This window comes from Vombatus ursinus, unplaced genomic scaffold (assembly GCF_900497805.2).
Source record: "Vombatus ursinus unplaced genomic scaffold, bare-nosed wombat genome assembly UNPS02014793.1, whole genome shotgun sequence".
In the NCBI taxonomy this organism is placed as follows: Eukaryota; Metazoa; Chordata; class Mammalia; order Diprotodontia; family Vombatidae; genus Vombatus; species Vombatus ursinus.
Window position 1 is genome coordinate 16,111,911 of NW_020954571.1, and position 22,688 is coordinate 16,134,598.

At 38.5% G+C, this 22,688-nt stretch overlaps 2 protein-coding genes across 6 annotated transcripts in view; one reads left to right on the forward strand and one right to left on the reverse strand.

Annotated features, from left to right (window-relative positions):
* The window catches only part of RSPRY1 (ring finger and SPRY domain containing 1), a 65,657-nt gene extending 58,888 nt beyond the window's left edge, over nucleotides 1-6,769 (reverse strand). For 4 of the 5 annotated variants that reach the window (XM_027869327.1, XM_027869325.1, XM_027869324.1 and 1 more), the window contains exon 1: nucleotides 6,653-6,769. The gene's annotated coding sequence lies outside the window, so the exon portion shown is untranslated. Of the gene's footprint in view, nucleotides 1-6,327; nucleotides 6,366-6,652 lie in introns of those variants that run through there. The other variant, XM_027869326.1, reaches the window with a different exon arrangement.
* Nucleotides 6,770-7,072: 303 nt separating this feature from the next.
* FAM192A (family with sequence similarity 192 member A) overlaps nucleotides 7,073-22,688 on the forward strand; it is a 43,007-nt gene continuing 27,391 nt past the window's right edge. Inside the window, exons 1-2 of the mRNA XM_027869307.1 lie at nucleotides 7,073-7,219; nucleotides 17,901-18,038. Coding sequence (XP_027725108.1) covers nucleotides 17,912-18,038 — 127 coding nt within the window. The 5' untranslated portion in view covers nucleotides 7,073-7,219; nucleotides 17,901-17,911. The remainder of the gene's footprint in view (nucleotides 7,220-17,900; nucleotides 18,039-22,688) is intronic.

Sequence of the window (22,688 nt, forward strand, 5' to 3'; positions counted from 1 at the left end):
CTTTTGGACATCTCAAACCGAATGTCCTATAGGCACTTAAAACAACATGTTCATAACAAAATTCATGATCGTTTCCCCATATCCTCCCCCTTCCTAATCTCCCTATTATTGTAAAGGGCACCACCATATTCCCAGTCACCCAGACTCATAAATTTAGTGTCATCCTTGACTTCTCATTTTCACTCTCCTCGTGTAACCAATCTGCTGCCAAATCATATCCATTTTTCCTTTCATAACATTCTTCCTAAATGTGCCCTTCTGTCCACTCACACAACCATAAACTGAGTTCAGGCCTCCATTACCTCTCACCAGGACTATTGCAACAGCCCTCTAATTGGTCTCCCTGACTCATCTTCTTTTTCCCATTCTCCACTTAGCAGCTGTCAAGTGATTGTTCTAAAGTGAAGGACTAAGCATGTAACACTCCATTCCCCCTCCCGCCCTTGATGAGGGCTCCCTAATATCTCCAGGATCAAAGATAAATGCCTGTGTTCGACATTGAAGCTCTTCATAAGCTGGCCCCTCCCCACCTTTCCACTTAACTTCCCACACTTTCGCACACACTCTGAGCCCCCAACACTGGTCTAGTGTAGCTCTTCTAACATGACAAGCCAGTCTTCACGCTTTTGTACTGGCTGTCCCCCACACCTGGCGATTGCACTCTGCCTGCTTACTTCTATCTCTTCATTTCCTAGGCTTCCTTTGACATTTGGCTCAAAGCCTACCTTTAGCAGGAGACTTTTACTGGTCTTCCCCTTTCAGACTGCCTTCCATTTACTCTGCATGGAACGTGTCTGCACCTAAATTTTTGTACGCTGTGTCCTACGTTAGGATGTAAACTCCTTGTGCGCTGGAACTGTTTTTGCCTTTTTCAGTATCTTCAGTGACTGGCACACAATAAAACATTAACAAATGCTTGTTGAGACTGAATGACTTTGAGTCTAAGGAATTAGTGAATTTTCAAACCGAAACAGTATTTAGATGACTATAACAATATGAGCAGCTGAAAGGTTATGACAGTTTTGAGGGGCAGGTGGTAGGTGAGAATCCTGACAAAAGAGAATAATAGAAAAAAGTGACTTTGGCTCATTTTTGGCTTTGAACAACTGAAAAAAGGTAAATAATCTTTCTTTTTAACCCTTTAAATAAAAATAAAAATCTCAAATTAAAAAAAATTGAAACCAAAATTGATGCCCATGATCATGGATATGGAGCTGGAAGAGGCCTCAGAGAACATCCAGTTCAACCCCATCATTTTATGGACAGGAAACTAAGGCTTAAGGAGGTTAAATAACAAGATCACACATGTAGTGTCTGAGGTAGGATTCGAACCCAGATCCTTTGACTCCAGAGGCAACAATCTTTGAGTTTGATAGAAAATCACTAGACTTAACTGAAACAAGTGAATCAGAAAAGAATAGTTATCATTAATAAGTAATTAATTTCTGAAGTCTCCTCAAAAATTCAGAGAATTTGTCCCTGAATACATAAAGTTTCTAACAGAGGAAAAATGTAATGATTTCATGCTGGAAGGAGAGGGCATTTCCCTCACATAGTAAATAATAAGACTAACAAAAAGACAGCTAGGAGTTAGAATCCTTTATTCTTAAAACACATGTGGAGTGAAAATCCACAGGAAAAGGAATTCTAAACTACAGGAAAATTCTCTTGTTAATGAGAAAAGGAAACGAATTGAGTAGGTTGCATGAATAATGTAACCCCATTCTGAATATAATGAGATCCACTTAAAATGAAGTCTGAAAATACTCAGTTGAATACACTAGAAAGTGATGTGCAATAAATCAGACCTGGGAATAGTGAACGCTTGCATAGTATCTTGAATATAATAGGAATTCAAACATTTGTTTAATGAATATATTCTAAATTTTAATATATGGAAAATATTCCAAAAATATCTTCCACTAATAAAAGAATTTCTATTTTAAAGTGTGAATGATGAACCACAAAGCAATGAAGTTATGGTGAACAAGAGCAAAAATAGTTTTGCAACCTTATATTTGAGGTACATAAAACCCAACAAATTGCACAGGAGCAAACAGAAACTAAAGACTTTGTCAAACGCAATTTCCAGCAAGAGGAAAATTATGATCCTTAGCTTGCAGAGTGACGTGTTCTATTACTCAGGTAATCCTATGAGATCAATTCTTTGCTGTCTTTTCCCTCTTAGCTTTCATACCAATAAAAAGTTACTTGTGAAGGTGACTCTTTCTATAAGATTATTGTCAGTAGGCAAAGGTTGCTTTACTTATGAACTTATGAAACCTTATAAAGTAAAGACAATAAATTTATCAGCCTCCTTAAAAAACAACACCTTGCAGCACTCCCTTTTGGAGGCATATTGATAAGTTATAGTAAAATACATTTGTGTACTTATTTGGCATACATACAGGCTAAAAGATGACTCACTGACGGAATGGCTAAACTGGGAAGACAATATTCATACTGTTACCCTCTTCCTCCTTAATGGTCAAAATAAAACATTCTTTTTCTGAAGGATACATTTTGAGCACATGCCTGTGGTCCAAGTTTCAAAGCCCAAGTTCTAGTCCTATACCTAACTACTCTCTATCAATAAATTTCCAATCTTTGTACCAGAAATAACCATTCTAACTGATTAATATAGTTAGCCCTGGAAAACTAGAAGAAATGAAATCTAATCTAAAACTAAATCAATGGTATCACCACTACCAAATAACATTTGCCAATATTTACTAGTAATGATGTCCTTCCATTCCAAATATATCTTGCCTATTCAATTTCACAACACTGCAGATGACTCCACTGTATTCTTCTTCAAAAGTGTCCCCAGAGGACTGTAAAATCATAAAATCACACACCCATACACAACATGTGATCTTGGGTGTTACTACTTTAAATGCCACATTTAAAATAAGGTTAAGAACATATTTAAAATAATTTCAAGATAACCACAATTTAAAGATGGCAAAGTATCCTTTCACTTCTTTATAATAATCTAATTTAATTTTATTATATGCAAGATATATCATACAACTCCAATTGAGGCAGCTGTAAACACACATGGAAAAATAAATATAAAACACTATTTTGATTGGGTTTTCTTGGCAATATTACTTCTAACTTTTCCCATTCAAAACTGACCAATGATCTACTGGGAAGAATGCTAGCATGGTACTTCTTTATGTAATTTAAATATTAACTACTGAAAGAATGTTTGATTTTTTGACAGGGAGGAAGGATCAAATTCACTGAAATGTGGAAATACTTCTTACAATCCATCATAATTTTAAAATAATTATGGGATCCATAAATAATTAAGGCTGTGAATGTGGCAAAAAGCAGGAATTAGACAGCACATTAATCTATAGGTCTAGATAATATCTATGCTGGGAAATCAGTAAACTAACAAATGACTAATATTGCTGTTGTTTTTAAAAGGTATTTCTGCAGAAATGGCTAACAAATATCAGACTTTCAAAAACAGAAATAACTATCTTGAACAATTAAAAATAAATAATTCTACAAATATAAAACCATATCCATTGACTGCAGAATAGGAACATGTCATACACTCAGAAAATGGTGAATGGATCAGGATCTCACACAGTGAGCTGCTACAAAAATTTGGTTCAGGAAAATGCAATTTTTAATCTAACAGAAAACAACCAAATACCAACTTGTAGTAGCTGGTAGAATTTTTGAGATTCAGAAGTGAGAGTGGACAGGATAAACAATAGGGAATCGGAAAGGTATGAACTGCTTGCAAAAACCAATGTTTTAAGTCAAAAATCTTCATTCTCCTTGATACCCCTCTTCTTTCTAGGTTACATACACTACTCTATTCTGGTTTTCCAACTACCTTACAGCTCCTTCTCAGTCTCTTGGGCCAGTTCACTCCCACTCACTCACCAGGCTCAGCCCTGGGCATTCTTCTCTTTTCCCCTAAACTATTTCACTAGGTGATCTCATCAGCTCCTATGATTTTAATTATCGTCTCCATGATGATGATTCTCAGATCTATTTATCCAGCCCTAACCTCTCTCCAAATGTTTAGACATAATCTCCAACTGCCTATTAGACATCTTGAACTAGATGTCTCACACATATAATTAGACTCAATATGTCCAAAACCCGAACTTGTTATATTCTCCCCAAAATTTACTAATTACTCTTGAAGAAACCATCATCCTTCCCGTTATTCAAGTTTGTAAGCAAGGTATCATCCTGGATTCCTCACTCTCATCCCTCATACCCAATTTGTTGCCAAGATTTGCTGATTTCACCTTACCTCTGACCCTGCCACCACCCAGGTCTAGGTCCTTATCACTTCACATGTGGTCTACTGCAACAGTGTTCTGGCTTGATTCCTTGCCAAAAGTCTCTCACCACTCCAATTCAATCCTCCATTCAACTGTCAAATTAATCTTTCTAAAATACAAGTCTGATTATGTCACTATCCACTATGCAATCAACTCCAGTAGTTCCCATATTACTATCAAGGGTTAAATGTAAAATCATCTATTTGGCTTTCAAAACTCATCACAACCTGGCTGCCTCCTGCCTTTCCAGTCTTCTTACACGAATCTCCTTCCCATGTACTCTGCAATCCAGTGACATTGGCCTCCTTGCTGTTTTTTTCAAGACACTCCACCTCCCAACAAGGCATTTTCACTGGCTGTTCCTCTTGCATGGAATGATCTTCTTCATCTCTGCCTCCTGGCTTCTTTCAAGTCCCACCTAAATTCTCATCTTCTATGAGGAGCTTTTCTGTATTGATTATTTCCAATTTATCCTGTACATACCTAGTTGTTTTCATTGTCTCCCCCTTTACACTGTGCATTCCTTGAGAGCAGGGACTACTGTCTTTGGACATTCTTTGTATCCTCAAAGATTAGCACAGTGCCTGATACTTAATGGGGCAATGAATACAACACCAGTCAGAAAGATCTAAATTCAAAACCTGCCTTGGACACGTAATAGCTATGAGACCCTAGGGAAGTCACTTAACCTCTGTTTGCCTCAGTTTCCTCATCTGTAAAATGGGGTTAATAAAAGCACCTACCTCTCAGTTGTTGAGAGGATCAAATTCAGATAATTGTAAAGCATTTAGCACAATACCTGGTATGAACTAAGTGTTATGTAGATGTTGGCTATCATTATTAAAAGATTATTTTTAAATAAATATTAAGATCACTAGGCAAAATCACAACTAAAAAGGGAAGCATTAAAGTTATCTCCACACAACTAAAGGATGTGAATACGTAAGAAAAGCTTTCTCAAGACTTATTATAGTATATATTTACATGTATTTCCATTTTTTCTGGCAAAAAATAAAGCATCACTATGGATATTTAAAATGAAATTGTGAGAAGCACATTTTAAAGGAATCTGTTTAGAACATTTTTTTCTACAGTTTCAATACTAAATGTCATCGAGGGCAAAAGAAACTAGGGTTTTCTTTAAGTACCACAAAACTCCCAGAACACAGTAGATCAAAAATGCTGAATATTCAAAACCACTATGAACTTTTGATCCAAAAGGTTTCAAAGTACAAGATTTACCAGAGAGGATTTCTTTCATTCTCACCATCACCCAATGAAGCTAAAGACAGATGATTTACTCACTATTTTAACATGGACTAGAAAGATACGTCATCTAGAGGGAAGACTGCTCTTTTCCAGGCCTCAATTTTCTCATATGTATATGAGGGGTTTGGATTAAGTATATGAGAGGATACATGGCCTAGTGGCAAGAGCACTGAATCCAGACTTCAAAGAAAGAGACCCTGGGGTTCAGGTCCCAGCTGGACAAAAGTAACTTCATCTCATTGGGCCTTAGTTTCGATAATCATAGGGATGAACAGCTGCAGTAGCTAGTTCACAGGACTATTGTGAAGAAAGTGCTCTACAAATCTTAAAGTGCTTTATAAATGTACATTACTCTTATTTCTAAGCTCACTTCCAGCTCTAAGTCCTGTAACTCTATTTGAAAGAATCCTGGCCAGGGAAGCAAAAGAACTGGGTAGCCCCTGTTTTATCGCTCACTAATCTTATGTAGCCTTAAACAATACCCTCCAGACTTCTTAGGGCCTCAGTTTTTCCAGTGGCAAAATAAATGGGAAGGCTGGATTAGATAGATCATAGAATTTGGAACAGGAAGCGCCTAAGAGATCACCTAGTGCAACCCTTCCCTCATTTTACAGAAAAGGAAACAGATGCCCAAAGAAGAGAAAAGGCTTGACCAAGGTCATATAGATAGTAAGCAGCAAAAATCAAGTTCGAACCCAGGTCCTCCGACTCTAAATCTAGTGATTTAACATCTTGTTACCAGTCTTGAGGATTCTTTCCGGCGCTCAATCTCGAATGCCCCCTGCCCCGCTCCACGGCTCCCCACCTGCAGGAGCTTCGCGCCCCGAATCCTCCTTCCCTTCTCCTCTCGCAGCCCGGTCTCTCTTCCCTCCGCCCATTCCACTGCGCCCCCGGCAAGCCCCACCCCGCCCCAGTCACCCTCCCTCAGCTTCCCCAGCGGCCCCTCCCCCGGGCCGGCTCGGGCCGCTCCCCTCCCCGACGGGCGCCCCTCCAGTCTCTCCTTCCGCCCTCCTTCTCCCCTTGGAGATCCCCGCAAAACAGGCGGCCAGGGCCCCGTGACTGACTTTTCGTGGTCTCCAGTGGGACGGAGGCACGGTCTGTGGCGCGGTGACTCCTTTGTGACAGCTCCGGACGGGCGATAAAGATGGACGCGCAGCCCCGGCACTGCCATTCCGCGTTGAGCCCTCCCCCGCTCCGTAACGCCCCGGTCCGCCTTCCCTCCCGTCCCCTAGGAAACACCCACCTCACTCCCCGTTGGCCTTTTCCAGAGTCAACCAATCGGTATCTAGGTAGCATGATCAGGTGACCCTCCTCCCGCTTTGCCCCTCCCTCGCCTTAGCTAGCCAATGCTCACGCTAAAGCGTGTAAAGTCCAATCAGGTTGCCTGGACTCTAGGTTATTGTATGGAAGAGCCGGGCTCCCATTGCTCAGGCCGCGGCAGCCGGGGAGGAAGAGAGAAAAAGATAAGCCAATCTGCCTCGGGGAAGGCGGGTCCTACAGTGGATGAAAGGGAGCGGAAGCCCTAAAGGGTCAAAAGCATTCAAAAAGCAAAGTCGGAGGGGAAAAGTGAGGCCTTGGTGGCGGTTGAGGAGGGTGGTCGCTGCTGAGGGGGTCTCGGCTGAGGTGTGCAGGTAGGTGAGCGAGGCCCGGACTGGAGGCAAAGGCTGCTTAGGCGGCGAGGCCTGCACTCCAAGCCTCTTTTTACAAAGCAGACAGACTCGTGTGGGAAGGGACGGCTTTACTGTTATTGAGACTGAGGAACTGGGGCTTGGGGTGGGGGGAGCCATAATCGGGGGGCTCCTGAGGAGAAACGCGGGGAACCCGCCCCGGCCTCGCAGGGTGCGTGATCGGGCAGGACGGAGGCAGGCCTCCCTGAGTGGTCTCCCGCAGCCAGGTCCCAAGCGAAGGTGACTGCCTGAGTGAGGAGGGGGCCCAAAGGAGATTCGGCCCCGGGGAGGGGCTCAGGGGGGTCTCAGTGCTCAGAGGTCGCGGAGGGGCCGCCTGGCTGAGGGGCCCAGAGCCCTGGATGTGACTCCCGGAGAGCCAGACTGGCTCCAGGCTTGGCCCTGGGCCTTCGAGCGTGGTCCTGGTGCCCAGAGCTCACCAGGGTTTGTCAAGCATTTACCCCAGAGTCAAGCGCGTCTGTCCCGAACCCAGGCATGGAAAGGCAGGAGCTTCTGGGGAGAGGAGGAAGAGCTGGAGGAGATGAGGAAGAGCAAGACCTGGTGCGGGAGGCCTGGACCAATATGCCAGCAAGCCAGGGAAAGAGTCATAATAAGTACAAAGAAGAGATAAAATGTTGCGGGGTGGGGAGCTGGAAAAAGGTATCATGGACAAAGTGGCGTCTGAGCTGGCCCTTCAAGGAGAAAGACTTAAGCAGACGGGAGTGGGGATGTCAATCAGTAAACATCGTTAAGGACTTTATGTGTGCACTGTGCAAAAGTGCTGGACATACCAAGAAAAGCAAATGACAGTCTCTGCCCTCAAGAAGCTTCACATCCTAGGAGACAACATGCAAATGACTATGTACAGACTAGCTATTTACAGAATAAATTGGAAGTAACGCAGGGCAGGCGTTAGAGTTAAGAAAGGATAGAGAAGGAAATTACATTCTAGGACTAGGGAAACAGTTTAAGCAAAAGAACTGAGATAGAAAAGTATAGGGAGGATGGAACCTAGAATAAAGGAGAGTTAGTTGTATGAGGAAAGGCTGGATCCAGATTGTAGAGGGTCTTGAATGTCTGGATTTAGAATAGTAAGTAAATGCTAGGACAAATTACTTTTATTCCCTCCTTGATGATAAATGTTATTTTTTTCAGTTATGAACCACCACCACCACCACTACCCTCATGCTTCTATGGAAAAAGAAAAACAAACCCCTTGTAACAAATAATCGTAGTCAAGAAAAAAGATTCCCATAGTGATCATGTCCAAAAATGTCTCATTCTTCATATTTAATCCGTCACTTCTGTAACAGGAGGAGGATAGCATTTCTCATCATTGGTCCGCTGGAATCATGATTGATCATTGCATTGGTCAGAGTTCTTAAGTTTTTCAAAATTGTTTCTTTTTATAATATTGATTTTTATAGTGTATTTTTCTTGTTATGTTCACCATACTCTGCCTCTCAATCCACATACATCTTCTCAGGTTCCTCTTTTTTTCTTCACTTATTACAGCATATTCCATTATATTCATATACCATAATTTATTCAGCCATTCCATAATTAATGAGTACCACCTTAGTTTCCAGTTCTTTGCCACCACAAAAAGAACTGCTAGAAATATTTTTGTACACATTTTCTTCTTTCTTTGCTCTCCCTGGGGTATAGGCCTAGTAGGGGTTGCTGGGTCAACAGGTATATACATTATATGAATTTGGGGGGACCTGGTTCCAAATTGCTTTCCAGAATACCAATTCACAACTTCACCAACAGTATATCAATATGCCTGTTTTCCCACAGCCCTTAAAACATTTGTCATTTTCATTTTTTGTCCACTTTGTCAATCTGATGGGAGTGAGGTACAGCCTCAAGAGTTGCTTTAATTTACATTTCTCTGTTAATGATTTGGAGTATTTTTTTTTTCATGACTTTAGAAGCTTGAATTTCTTTCTTTGAGGACTTCCAGGGCAAGTTACTTACTCAACCTCCTATGAAGCTCAGTTTGTACATCTGTAAAATGAGGGTAAATCCCATAGACATATAAAGAAAGCACTTTATAAAACTATAAAGTGCTATATAGCTGTAAAAATAACAGTTAATGATATCTGTCAACTGACCTGGGATGAGATTCTTGACCTTGGCTTGTATGTTAAGTAGAAAGGTGAAGTGGAAAAGAAGACTTAAAAAGTATTTGCCTGGATTAGGAAGTGGATATGCTTCAGAGCCCAGAAGTCCTGCCTCTGGCCCACATACTGGCTGTGTGATCCTTGGCAAGTCACTTAACTTTTCAATTCCCAGGCCACTAAATCACTAAAACTTTAAGTTGCAGAACAGTTGTCAGTAAAGGTGACTTTCTTACTTGCAGTTACCTATATTCCTGAAACCATTCATTTCAACCTCATAACAACTCTGTAATGTAGATTATAATGGCATTATGTTCATTTCCCAGATGAGGAACTGAGGCTCAGAGTTTGTTAAGTGACTTGCCCATGGTTACACTTCTATTAACTGTTAGAAGTAGGTCTTTCTGACAAAGTCCAGAATACATTCTTTACATTGTACCCTGCTGCTGCTCCACCTGTCTTTACAACTGAGCCTGGAAGATACTTAGAGGAAAATACATCCTAATACAGAGGCTCTATAAACTGTTTATCTGGTGGTCAAAAATCATAATTTATATTTCCATATTTGATACAGATTAAGTGATATTGAAGTTTTTTGCTCTCTTGAGTTTATTAGTGTGAAAAAGTAGTGCAATAAAGTAGATACAGAAAAAGCTTGCCTAAAGTTTTTATTAAGCCTTTTAAAATCCTGGAAGAAAAGGGGCAGTGTAAGTAAAGACAGAATTGTCTTGGGCTCAGGACATAGAGCTCAGATGAAAGCAGCTTTTGTAGACTTCCAAATTGAGCCCTTTAGATATATGCAAGAGCCTGAAGCAGAGACTTAACTTTTGGAATAAGCCTAAGATCTTCCTCCTTTTACTTGTTTGAGAGGAAAAGGGCTGTGGTAAATATGAAGAATTTCAGATAGCAAGCAAGCTGTAAGAAAATTTTAGAATTTCAGCCATTTATTTTTCTCTCCCAGGAATCATGATATTTTAAGATCATGCAGCTTGCACAAATCAAAGTTTAAAATAAGCTCTGGTTTGTGAAGTAGTAATTTGGTACAGAATGCTCTGCTGCATTATTTAGATCTAGTCTTTCCCACATTCATGCCTTTTTGCCCTCTTACTCTTTTTTTTTTCTTTTTTTTGGAGGGGGGTGGTGAGGCGATCAGGGTTAAGTGACTTGCCCAGGGTCACACAGCTAGTTAAGTGTTAAGTGTCTGAGGCTGGATTTTGCCCTCTTACTCAGCTGCTTCAGTGTGTCCTATCTTGGACTACCCTTTGAAAAATGCTTAATGCTGTTTCTGCTAAAAATTTAGTGATGTGCAGTATAAAACTTTTGTTGCTCTCCAGGATATCATTAGCATAACAACTTGAATGAAAAGTTCTTTATTTAATAGAATGGATACAGCTGCCATCTCTTCACTATTAGCCATCATAGCAGTTGACCTTATTTGCCATGTCCTTGCTTCCCTGATCCTTCTTCCGAAGTGTTCTCTTTCTCTTCATAATATTTAGCTTGAAATATCTCTTATTGCAAAATTACATTTTTGGGTCTTGTGTTGTAGTTATTTGTATAGTATCTTGCCATAGTAGATTGTCAGACTCCATAAGGATAGAAATTATGTCTTATTTAATTTTGTGTCTCTTACAACATTGAACAAGGACCAAATATGGAGTAGAAGTTCATTTTATTGACTATATGGGTGTGATCTTTTCCACATGAATCATGTCTTCTTAGATATTTCCTTATTTCTTATCAATTAGTTTCCTTATTTCTTATTAGTTAGTATTATTCAGAACAATGCAAATCTTTTCAGCCATTCTTAATGATGGAAAATTAATATGTAACCTTAATATGATTTATTCTGAGTTCTGTTAGGATTGCTTGAGTCCTCTAACTTAAGCGCATCTTATATTTATGTTTAAAATGCCTTTTATGTTAAAATTATCAAGCCAAAATTCATTTTCTGGAATTAGTCTCCTACTCATAACTAACTTTAGGCCTCTGCCCAAACTTGCCTTTGGAGTATACTGTGTACCTAGTAGGAGTGTGTGATTAGCAGGGGATTACTTTGTCTAGTGTTAAATGCTAACAAAGGTAAAAAAAAAAAAAAGTGGCAAATGAAGCAGTCTGTGGTAGAGAGAGACAGTTATTGTAAAATAATTGTAGCTCAATAGAAATATCTTCCAACCAGAATCAACCTTTGTTTGGGATAAAATTTTGTTTACCATCTGGCTCAGCTGCTGTCCTGCATTTTAAAATTATAAGTGATTAGGTCCATAGAACATTGGGAGAGAAAGGAATATACTAGTATATTTTCAAATAAATAAAGTAATTTGTTTGGCCTGTCTGACCTACTACTAGAATTGAGGCTGAGAACAGCAACTCTGAGTTCTTAATCCCCTTTCCAAATATTTTTTGACATATAGTCTAATTTTAGAAAGCTATTACAAAGTTGGGACAGGGTCCTGTCCATTGATAGGAACAGTAGAGATGTTACCATGCTCTATAAGACATCATTGTTTCCATGGAGTGATTTTTGTTTTTTAATCACACCTGTAATCCCAGCTACTGAGGAGGCTGAAGCTTATCTCTTGAGCTAGGAGTTCTGAGCTACACAGTGGGCTATGCTAATCAGGTATCTGCACTGTATTAACATGATGAGCCTTCAGGAGCTAGGGCTGGGGAATGAGGAAGAGAGACAGAACTGGCCCAGGTTGGAAATTTTCAAAACTTCTGTGCTGATTAGTAGTAGGATTGGGTTGTGAGTAGCTCCCTTATACTGCCAGCCTGGACAAGATGGGGAGACCTAGTCTGAGAAGAAAAGAAAGGAGAAAGAAAGAAAATCAAAAACCAGCATTATACTGAGGTTAGCAATTAAATATCTTTGTAATTTGAAGAGTGGACTAGATAAAATCCTGAATTAGTTCTACTGCAGCAGTTTGGAAATAAAATCCTGTACTCTGATTCAGCCACATTAGTATAATAATCAGACAATGTTTTATAGTTACTTTAGCTTAAAATATAGGTAATCACATTGGCATGTAATGCATGTAAACTTAAATTGAACCACATTTTCTGTTTTTGACAATCATGTTCTTTTCCAGAAGAGTGAATTTGGAATGATTAGAATTCTTGGCTTTCTCTGAATTGACTTTTTATGATTATGTTTAGTTTGGCAATTAAATTATTCTTTTTTTTTTTGTGGGAGTGGGGGGGGTGGGGGTATGATCCTGTGAATGAAAAAGGATAAGGGGAAAAGGGAAAAGAGAGGGCAATGTTATTTGCTTTCTCTTTCCAGAACAAAATACAGTATAAACAAAATATAGTACAGATGAAGTTAAAAAACAAAGTTCCCAAAGCAAATTATTTGCATTCCTATCTCAACTTATAATTACCTCTCAAGTTTCTGGAATAATGTATAGTAAATAGACTTAAAATGGTCTTTGAAGTTTTGTCACATATTTAAATACCATCACATCGTACCTGTGTGTTACTTTTCTTACTTATAAATGCTACCCAAGCAGCCCCGTGTATAAGAAGGCCCATGGAAGCAGTGAATCTCATAACATCTGATAAATCTTTTAACAGGGTTGGGTATGAGGATATATGAGGGCTCTCCTTCCTGAAATTTTAAATGAAACAGGGAGAGTGGCAGAATTTAAACATCTATCTATCCCAGTGCCCTATATTGTTTAAATTTTTCATGTGTGCTGGTCTTTTATTTTCAGGTAGAAGATAGATAACTCTCTTGGATTGTCCTTTCATTCAAAGAAACAGGGTTTAAATTCTGGGGTTAAAATGATGTAGTAGAAAGTGTACTAGAGTTACTTCAATTCAGCAAGTAGATTGTAAGCTCTTTGAGAGTGGGGACTGTTTTCTACTCATTCTCCCTCACCCCCCCCCAACAATACTGGATATTTCCTACTAAGTACTCAGTAACTACTTGTATTAAATTGATAAAGACCTAAGGTTAGGAAAACCATTTTATTCAAAATGTAAAAATGACCAAACTATCCTTAAAAATCTGAGCTTTCCTTGCGGGAGGCTCAGATTGAATTTCCTTGTTGACAGTGAAGTTTTTTTTGTCAGTAAGGTTTTTGGGAAGCCTTTTTGTCAACTATTGAGAAAGCATAGTTGGGTAACGTTTTTGTATTTATAAAATACACTCATGGGGAAGATGGAGTGCTGAGAATATGAAACTGGATTTTAGGGAGTGTGACAGTGGACTTAATTTTTGTTGAGGCTTATTACTAATCAGGGGAAAGGGTGGAAGAAGAAGAAAGAAAATTCAAATGAATAAAAAAGAATGTGAAAGAAGTCAACTTTTTAGCCACAAACCCCACGGGTCTTCCCCTCCCAGATAATTTTTTTTTTAAAGAGACCATTCTTTGCCTCATTTTTTATTAAGCCTTATTCACTGAATAGGCACTGCCTCAGTCAAACTGAGACCTGTTAAAATCCTTAGCTTGAAAAGGCTGAGGTGCCCCACTGCATCCTGGACCATCTCCAATTGTCCTGATCCATATCTGGCTACTGGATCCAGATGGCTGTGGAGGAGAAAGTAAGGCTAATGACTTTGCACAGCCCTCCCTCACTTAAATCCAATACACTTGCATGTTGTGGCATCACCTCCCTAATGTCATGGTCCCCTTCGAGAAACAAAGGACAGACAACAACAATCTTATCATTCCTGGAGATTCTTGGTACAGTCTAATGGCTATCTAGTTTTGTTCATTTGGTTCCAAGGGAATTACAAACTTCTGAAACTGCCTTAAAATGAACTCACTTTATGTGCATCCTTTAGTTCTGAATGGGTGATTACTCCTAAGATATTACCAAATGAGTGAAGGAAGTATCTTTGTCCAGACTGAGAAGTTAGTTCTTCATGTTCCCTTTTTTATGTAATTCTGTTAATTTTCCTAATTTCAGCCCCTCTGTTTGATATAATATTGTTACAACTAGACTTAGTGTTATATTATTTTTTTAGATTATTTACTGAATAAAAGTTAAATTATCATAATTCCTAGAAAAATTGGAGGATTTCTCGATGTCTTATAAAATTATCTTTTGCCTACAGGTGTTGGAAAGATCAGTATTCTTATTTTTTAGGCATTTTAGTTTACAAAGCCTTGTTTATATGATTCCCCTGGGAAGTAAGTTTCTTTTCTTACAGTTTTCTTAGATATTAGTGCAAAATATGTTATTTCTTTTCAAATTCTCAGCCACAAAATGAAATCAAATAAATGATTAAACTTCTTTCCTTTTGAGGTAGAAGATAGACATTTTTCTTGGGTTGTCCTTTCATTAATATAAAGAAATAGGGCTTAAATTCTGCACATTAAAGGAGGAGATATCATAATGTAGCAGAAAGTGTGTTAGAGTCAGTTCAATTCAGCAAGCTTTTATTAAGTCCCTACTATGTACCTAACACTGTGCTGAAAGACCTTACATTCTATCAGGGAAACAAAATGTGCGTAGAAAATTAAATACAAAATAATATCCAGGGGAAGAGCACTAGCAGAAACTGGTGAGATCAGGATAGGCTGAGCTTTGAAGGAAACGGGAGTCCATGAGGTAGAAGTAAGGAGAAGAGTGTGTTCTAGGCACGAGGGAGAGCTTGAACAGATACATGGAGATGGGAGATGGGATGTTATGTATGGGGAATAGTCAACAGGTCAGTTTAGCTGGAATTTAGAATTAATGAGAGTTATGTGTAAATAAGACTGGAAAGGTAAGGTGGAGCCATATTATAAAAGGCTTTAAAAGTAAAAAAGAGAAATTTGTATTTGATCCTTTAGGCAAAGAGGGAACCACATGATGCTTAAGAATAATGGGGAGGGAGGCAGCAGCTAGGTGGTGCAGTGGATAGAGTGCTGGTCCTTCAGTCAGGAGGACCTAAGTTCAAATCCAGTCTCAGACACTTACTTATCTATGTGATCCTGGACAAGTCACTTAACCCCAGTTGCCTAAAAAAAAAAGAATAATGGAAGTGACATGGTCAGATGTACTGGGGATACTTCAGGAGTATCAATCTAGCAGCTATATGGAAGATGGATTGAAGGAAAAACTAAAATTAGAGATGAATTAGGAGACAAATGCAGTAGTCTGGGCTTGCAAGGAATGATGAGGGCATTAACTAGAGTGGTGACTATGTTAAGTGTAGAGAAGGGGAGGGATGGTGGTTATATTGTGGGGGTAGGATCAATAAGACTTGCAACAGATTAAATGTGAAAAGAGTCAAGGATGGTAATGCTCTTAACAAAATTAAATTAGGAAGAGGGAACTATTTTGGGTGGTATATGAATTCTATTTTGGACATGTTGAGTTTGAGATTCCAGTAAGAGGGCAGAGATCGTTTGTCTTTTGTTTTTCATTCCCCAATACTTAGCATAGTGCCTGGCCCAGAGTAGGCACTTAATAAATACTTATTAACTGACTGACAGGAAAGTGTATGGTTGGAGGTGTCTAATAGGTAGTTGATGAGGCGCAAGTCTAGAGTTCAGGAGAGGGTTTGGGACTGAATCATAGATCCTCTGTACAGTTATAATTGTACCTCTGCGTGAAAATTGGATCACTGAGACAGTATAGAAAGAGGAAAAAGGATAGAGCCCTTGGGGTTCAACACTTAGAGAGGAATGGGAAAGAGGGGATGATCTAGCAAAGGAGACTAAAAAGTAGTGAATAGATCGACCAGAAGAAAAAAGCAGTGTTATGAAAACCCAGGGATAAAAGCTTACCTAGGTGGAGGTGGTAAATAAGGACAAAGAAAAGGCCATTGGAATAGTCATTGGTAATCTTGGAAAGAGCAGTTTCAGTTGATATTCAGGAAAATCAAAAACCAAATTGCATGCAAGGTTAAAAAGTGTGAGTCAGAAAATGGAGGCAACAAATATAAACTTCTCTTCCTAGGTGTTTGATTTTGAAAGGGAAGAGAAAGAACCAGTGGATAAAGAGAGACTGGAAATTGGGGGGATGAGAGTGAATGATTGAAGGAGTAAGCTACTCATGTTTGGGAAAACTTAGATATGAACTATTCTTAAGGTTTATTTTTTGGAGGATTTTCCTAGATTCACTCTTAAGTGGGGATAATGAACCACAAAGAGAAAAGAAATGGACATTTTGAGGTTAGGAACCCTCCCTCCTACCCCTTCCCACCCTTGTAGGACTGAACCTGGTCTGTGTGATTCCAGAGTTCTTTTGTGGGATGGGGCTGGGCCACAGGGGCCCTGAAGAATATTCAGATCCCTTTGTGGGCACTAATTCACCTATGTGACCTTTATTTCTCTAGGCTCTAGTTTTGTATATGTAAAATGAGGGAATTTAGACTAAGAAATTTCCAAGATACTTCTATCCCTAAATCCTCTGATCCTATTGGAGGAATCTTCCAATATTTATAATTCTCAATAATACAATTATTCTCTCTCCTGAAGTATCCATGATTTACATGATGTTGAGGAAATACTTTTGACAGGATTTGAACAGAATTTTTGTGCCATTATACTCTTAGGATTAAAGTCAAATGTGTTTCCTTCCTTCCTACAAAAATATTACTTTTAGCTATTACAGTCAGAAGTGGGAGGAGTAAAGCCCAGATTATTTCAGTTCATCTCCCTGTCTAATGCATCTTTCTTACTTGTGTGATGTGATGCTTTCTTAAAAGATGTTGCCTTTCATTTCATTAAGAGGTCACTATTTAGAATTTTCAAAATCCCTGGCATAGTTACAGACAATAAGCAATTCTCTTGCTGAATTGGACCCTTTGACTAAGTGGCAGACAGAGTAAATGGATGCTAAATCAGAAATAATAAATCAATCAGCAATCCTTAGTTGTCAAAGTTAGAAGAACCAGGAAGGAAGGGTTTGAGGAACATTGTTATATGCTATAGAGAAGTCAAGGAGAGGAATAAGAACTTTAGAAGGCCAATACATTTTGTAATTAGGTCAGCTTGATGAAACCAATGAAGCAAACGAATGGTGATAAAACTATATAGTGAGCACTAACTAGAAGAATCATAGATGTATAGAGCTAGGAGGGGGACCTTAGAGGTTATCTGTTTTACAAATCCCTCATTTTATAGATAGGAAACCAAAGTCCAAAAAGTTTAAGCTACTTACCCAAAGTCATACACAAGTGATAAGTAATAGATCTTGGTTGGATCTCAACCCAGGTGCTCTGGATTTAGAAATCCAGGTTGCATTGTCAAGCAGATCTGTTGATTCCAGCACTGGTTTTTGGAATGATTTCCTTGAGAGTAAAGATATCTGTTACATTTTGAAACAAACAAAACCAGCATGTTACTGAGTCGTTTTGGGAAGGGCCAGCATTTTGAATAAATCATCCTCATTTTTTTCTCCCCTTGTAAGCTCTAGGAAATTTTTGAGATATACAGAGTATTCCAAAAGTCTCAGGCTATTAAAGCTTAAAACTGCACTAAGATTTTTGAGACACTCTGTGTAGTTTCTCGATATGATGCAGCTTAATAACCATGTTTGTCTTTTGAATTTTAATACTAGTTTTTACTCTTGTTTTTGAACAGGCTGTTTCATTATGGATGGAGGAGATGATGGTAATCTTGTTATCAAAAAGAGATTTGTGTCTGAGACAGAATTAGATGAACGACGTAAAAAGAGACAGGAAGAATGGGAAAAAGTTCGAAAACCTGAGGATCCAGAAGGTACAAAGGTGTATAGTTTGTAATCTGAGTGGGAAAATAAGCGATCTGGCCACCAACTCATTGAATGTTTGTGTCAAATCACTTCACCTTTTGGAGACTCATTTCCTTATCTGTAAAATGATAATTTAGTCTTAATTGTTGCTGAGATCCTTTCCAGTTGTGTATTAATTTGTGATTTATAGCATATTTAGATTTAGTAAAGCATTTGGTAGTCTCATTCTCTTGAAAAAGATGGAGACTATGGACTAGATGTGCTAGGTAGAATTCAGAAATGGTGGAGTAACAGAATACAGAGCTTAATTCCATGTCAACTTGGAGGAAAGTCTCTAATGGAATGTTTCAGGAATATGTCCTTGGTATATTTTTGTCATTGACTTGGATGAAGTCATAAAAGGTCTGCTTTATTGCAGGTGACTTAAAGCTAGGCAGGGAAAGATAAATATGTCAGATGACAGACAGGATTCAAAAAAATCTTAAGTTGAAAATGACAGGCTAATAAGATGAGATTTAGTAATGGCAGATGTAAAGTTCTGCACGAGTTGAAAAAATCAACTCCATACATACAAAATAGAGGAGTTGTGGCTAGAAAAATTTTCTATAAAAAAGGTGAATTTCTAAGCTCAGTGAGTTAGCAGTATGAAATGAAACCCTAAACAATAGTCTTCTCTTAGGCTTCCTTGAACCACAACTCTTGGGTTCTGGGATTCTGTGATATAGTTAACAAGATTAAGATTTACAAAACCATTAGGATTGATGCCATTTTTAATTGACCTGGATTTGCACATGTTATGAAAAACTTTACAGGGTAAAATAATTTTATTGGTGCCACTCATAGCATTTATCCTTAGTTATCATTAGATTTGGAGTTCAAGTGTATTATTGAAAAAAGGCAATTAAAAATATTTATAACTACCAAACTCATATACCTACTTTTTCTTCTTAGAAGAGTCTTTGAGAATAATCTGCAGATATATCAAGGACCTCCTTGATGAAGATATTAACAAAAATAACAAAAAACCAAGCACACTTTCACAAGTTATATTTTATTGAGTTTTGCAATCTCCTGAAGGCAATCCAGACTGCTTTCTTCCTCCTATTTGATTGTGGGTCCAACTCCTCCATTTGTACTGCCTGTCCTAGATAAACATACTGGTGGACAAGCTCTGTAGGTTGTCATAATGCCATAATCTGGACAAATAGACATTCTTCATCTACTTCATCTTTCCTTTGTGGATGATCAAGTCAAACTCTTTTGAGTGGTCTATTCCAGGAGACTGCAGAGTTCTGGGGCATGATGCAACAAAGTCATTCATTCACAAACAGGAATATCTGGAGGAACTCACCCCTCCACTTATAATAGTAACTAATCACTGATATTTGTATATCACTTTAAGGTTTTCGAAGTGTTTTTACATCCATTTCAGATGATCCTCGAAATTGCTGCGAAATAGGGGCTGTTGTTAAATTCATTTTATAGATGAAGAAACTAGTTCAGCAGAGAGGTTAAGCTTCTTAAGATTATAGATCTAGAGTTTGAAACACCTTGGAGTCCAGCCTTGTCATTTATAAATTAGAAAACTAAGAACTGGAGAGGTAAGTGAATTTATCTAAGGTCATATAAATAGAAACTGCCAGGCAGGATTCGAACCCAAGTTCTCTGACTCCAGAGCCAGTGATGTTTCCAGGGAGTAAAATGAAGCATTGTTGGGGTTGGGCCAAAATGTAGTGAATATGGGGTATGCACCTCTTCAGCACCTTTTCTGCAGCTTACAGTCCTAGTGTATTTCCTGGGGTCACACAACTGGTGGTTTGGAAACCTATCCCTAGTCTTCCTTATTACTGGTCCAACACTCTATTCGCTATGCTACTATATCTTCTGCCTTGTTATGCAAAGAGATATAAAAGGTTCCCAGCACATAAGTAGACTTCACCATGGAAAGAGGGACATGGACAAGAGTTTCAAGAGTTGTGAAAAGACTTAAAGGTGTTTCAGCCTGCACCAATGGAAGGAGTAGCGACGTTAGGGAGATCAGAAATACATCAAAGCAAGTCAGTGTATATCTTGTTCTTTGTTTCTGCTTTCTTTACTCCCCGCCGTTTCAAACAAGCCTTCCCATATTTCTTTGAATTCTTTACCTTTAAGAGGTAATAATGTTCACTACTATGAGAGTTAATAGAATAGTGGATAGAGCTATGTTATGCTGTCTCTAACCTGACTTTCCTTTTTAAGAAACTATTCAAGATACAAACAGATGTGAGACTCCTGATGTATTTTTAAGCCTTTGGTCTTTTTCATTCTTTGATCCTGAGTCCTATTTTAAAAAAAAAAGTTTTATTTTTGCCTTTTGTTTTTTATACCACAGACATTTCCTGGTTACCCTCTTCCTCCCACACCCACACACCATTTCTCACAAAGGAAAATAGTTGAGTACAAACAACCAACACAGCCACACTTGTTGACTTACGCATCATTCAGCACCAATGAGTGCCCCACTTCTGTACCAAAAGGAAGAGAGTGTATTCTGTTGTTCTCTGGAACCATTGGTCATTGCATGTAATCTAAATTCAGTTTCTTTTTAGTGTTCTTTTAATTTGTATGATTATAGTTATTACATATTATACATGTAGTTACTATTTACACACACACACACACACATACACACAAGCACATGCACACATGCGCCTGGTATTGCTTTTCTTCTTCTGTACCAGTTCATATGATTCTTCCTGTGTTTCTTTGAATTCCTTATAGACTAATTATGGTACAATAATATTTTATTACATTGCTTTAACACATTTGTTCAGCCATTCCCCAGTCAATGGGCATCTTTATTTCCATTTTTTTTTTTGCTACCACTAAAGTGCTGCTATGAATATTTTGGTATATATGGGAATTAGCTCTTTGTTTTTTATCTCTTTAGGGTTCATGACCAGTAGTGACATTGCCAGATCAAACAATGTAATTAATAACTTTTTTTCACACAATTACAAATACTTGTTTTCAAAATAGTTGAACCAATTTCCAGCTCTACCAGTAACAGATCAAAATGCTTGTCTTTCATAGCCCTCCAACACTATTTCTACCTTTTATCATCCTTGTTCCTTTGAAGGGTATGAGGTGAAACTGCAGAGTTGTTTTAATTTCTGTTTCTCTTAGTAGTAGTGATGTGGAGCATTTTTTTTTCACATAGTTCAGCCCCTACAGATACCCACAGTATGAGGCACATGGTAGATTCTTTTTTTTTTTTTTTTTAAGTGAGGCAATCAGGATTAAGTGACTTGCCCAGGGTCACACAGCTAATAAATGTCAAGTGTCTGAGGCTGGATTTAATTCAGGCCCTCCTGACTCTAAGGGTCCATCTACTGTGCCACCTCGCTGCCCTATGGTAGATTTTTAATAAATGCTTTTTTATTAATTGACAGTTGTTGATGATTTGAGATTATTTAAACAACTTTTTCAAAGATCTCACTTTACAGTATAATTATTGTCTTGGTCATGCTCACTTGTACTTTGAAGTTGTTCAAAGATCGTAGATCATAGTATTGTGGATCTAGAGTGGGATAGGATCTTAAATATCATCTAGTCCAGCCCTCTTATTTTGCAGATGATGAAACTGAGGCCTAGAGAAAGGGCAGTGACTTATCCAAGGTCACAAAGGTAACAAGCACTCTTTCCATTGTACCCTTCTGCTTCCCTAAGCATCTTCCCTTCAGAGCTTGAAGGATCCTGCCAGGTTCTTCACAGAACTTCTCTACTTTTTCATTTAAGAAATGTTGACCTTTAAGCTTCAGAACAATCTTAATGGTTATTTGTGTGTTTATATTAATCTTGAGCATTGTCAGGTGGAATGACCAAAAATCACTTTTTTCTTGTTGCTTTCAGGGGCGTGATTTAGCTGGCTCTCCCAGTATCACTGTGTGTTTCTTCGAGGAGAATCCTCCACAAGTCATTTATTCATTCAGCTGGGGTTTTTTAACTTTTATATTTATTCAGAGCAAGCACATCAGTATTGTTGCATCATTGATTGAAAGCTAAAGGAACCTTAGAGATCACTTCATCCAGTCCTGTAACTGGAAGCCACAGCCCAAGAAAGTTATTTCATTGTCCAAGGTCACAAAGGTTAATAAGTGAGAAGCTGAGTGGACTTTCAAACCCAAGTCCTTTGACTCCAAATCCAGTGCACATTCCAGCACACACAGAATGTTCATTAATTTTAGTATATCAGCTTGGTTATTGGATAGATTGAACATTGAAAGTGTGAACAGTTATGTTAACATTTGTAGATTTTCCCCAGATAGCATGATTTGTGTCTCTCTCTTTCTTCTCCTTTCCTGCCACTTTTCCATTCTCACCATGATAGAGGGATACAGAGGAATGAAGACCATTTAGCACACCTTTTTGTTGCTTTCTGGCCCTTGAGTGACAAGTCTGTCTGTCAGGCTGGTGTTTAGATGAACAGACAACTAGTTTCTTTCTGGGCCTATACGCAAAGCCTTTCCAGCTTGTTGGAACCTGTCAGAACTTAGGTTTTTCTAGCATAGTTTTTCAGAACCTAAGGTCACCTCCATTCTGCATAAGAGCCTCCTGTGGCACCAAAATTATTCTTTAAAAAAGTTGTAAAGTAAATTTGGATTTTTCTTTCACACTTT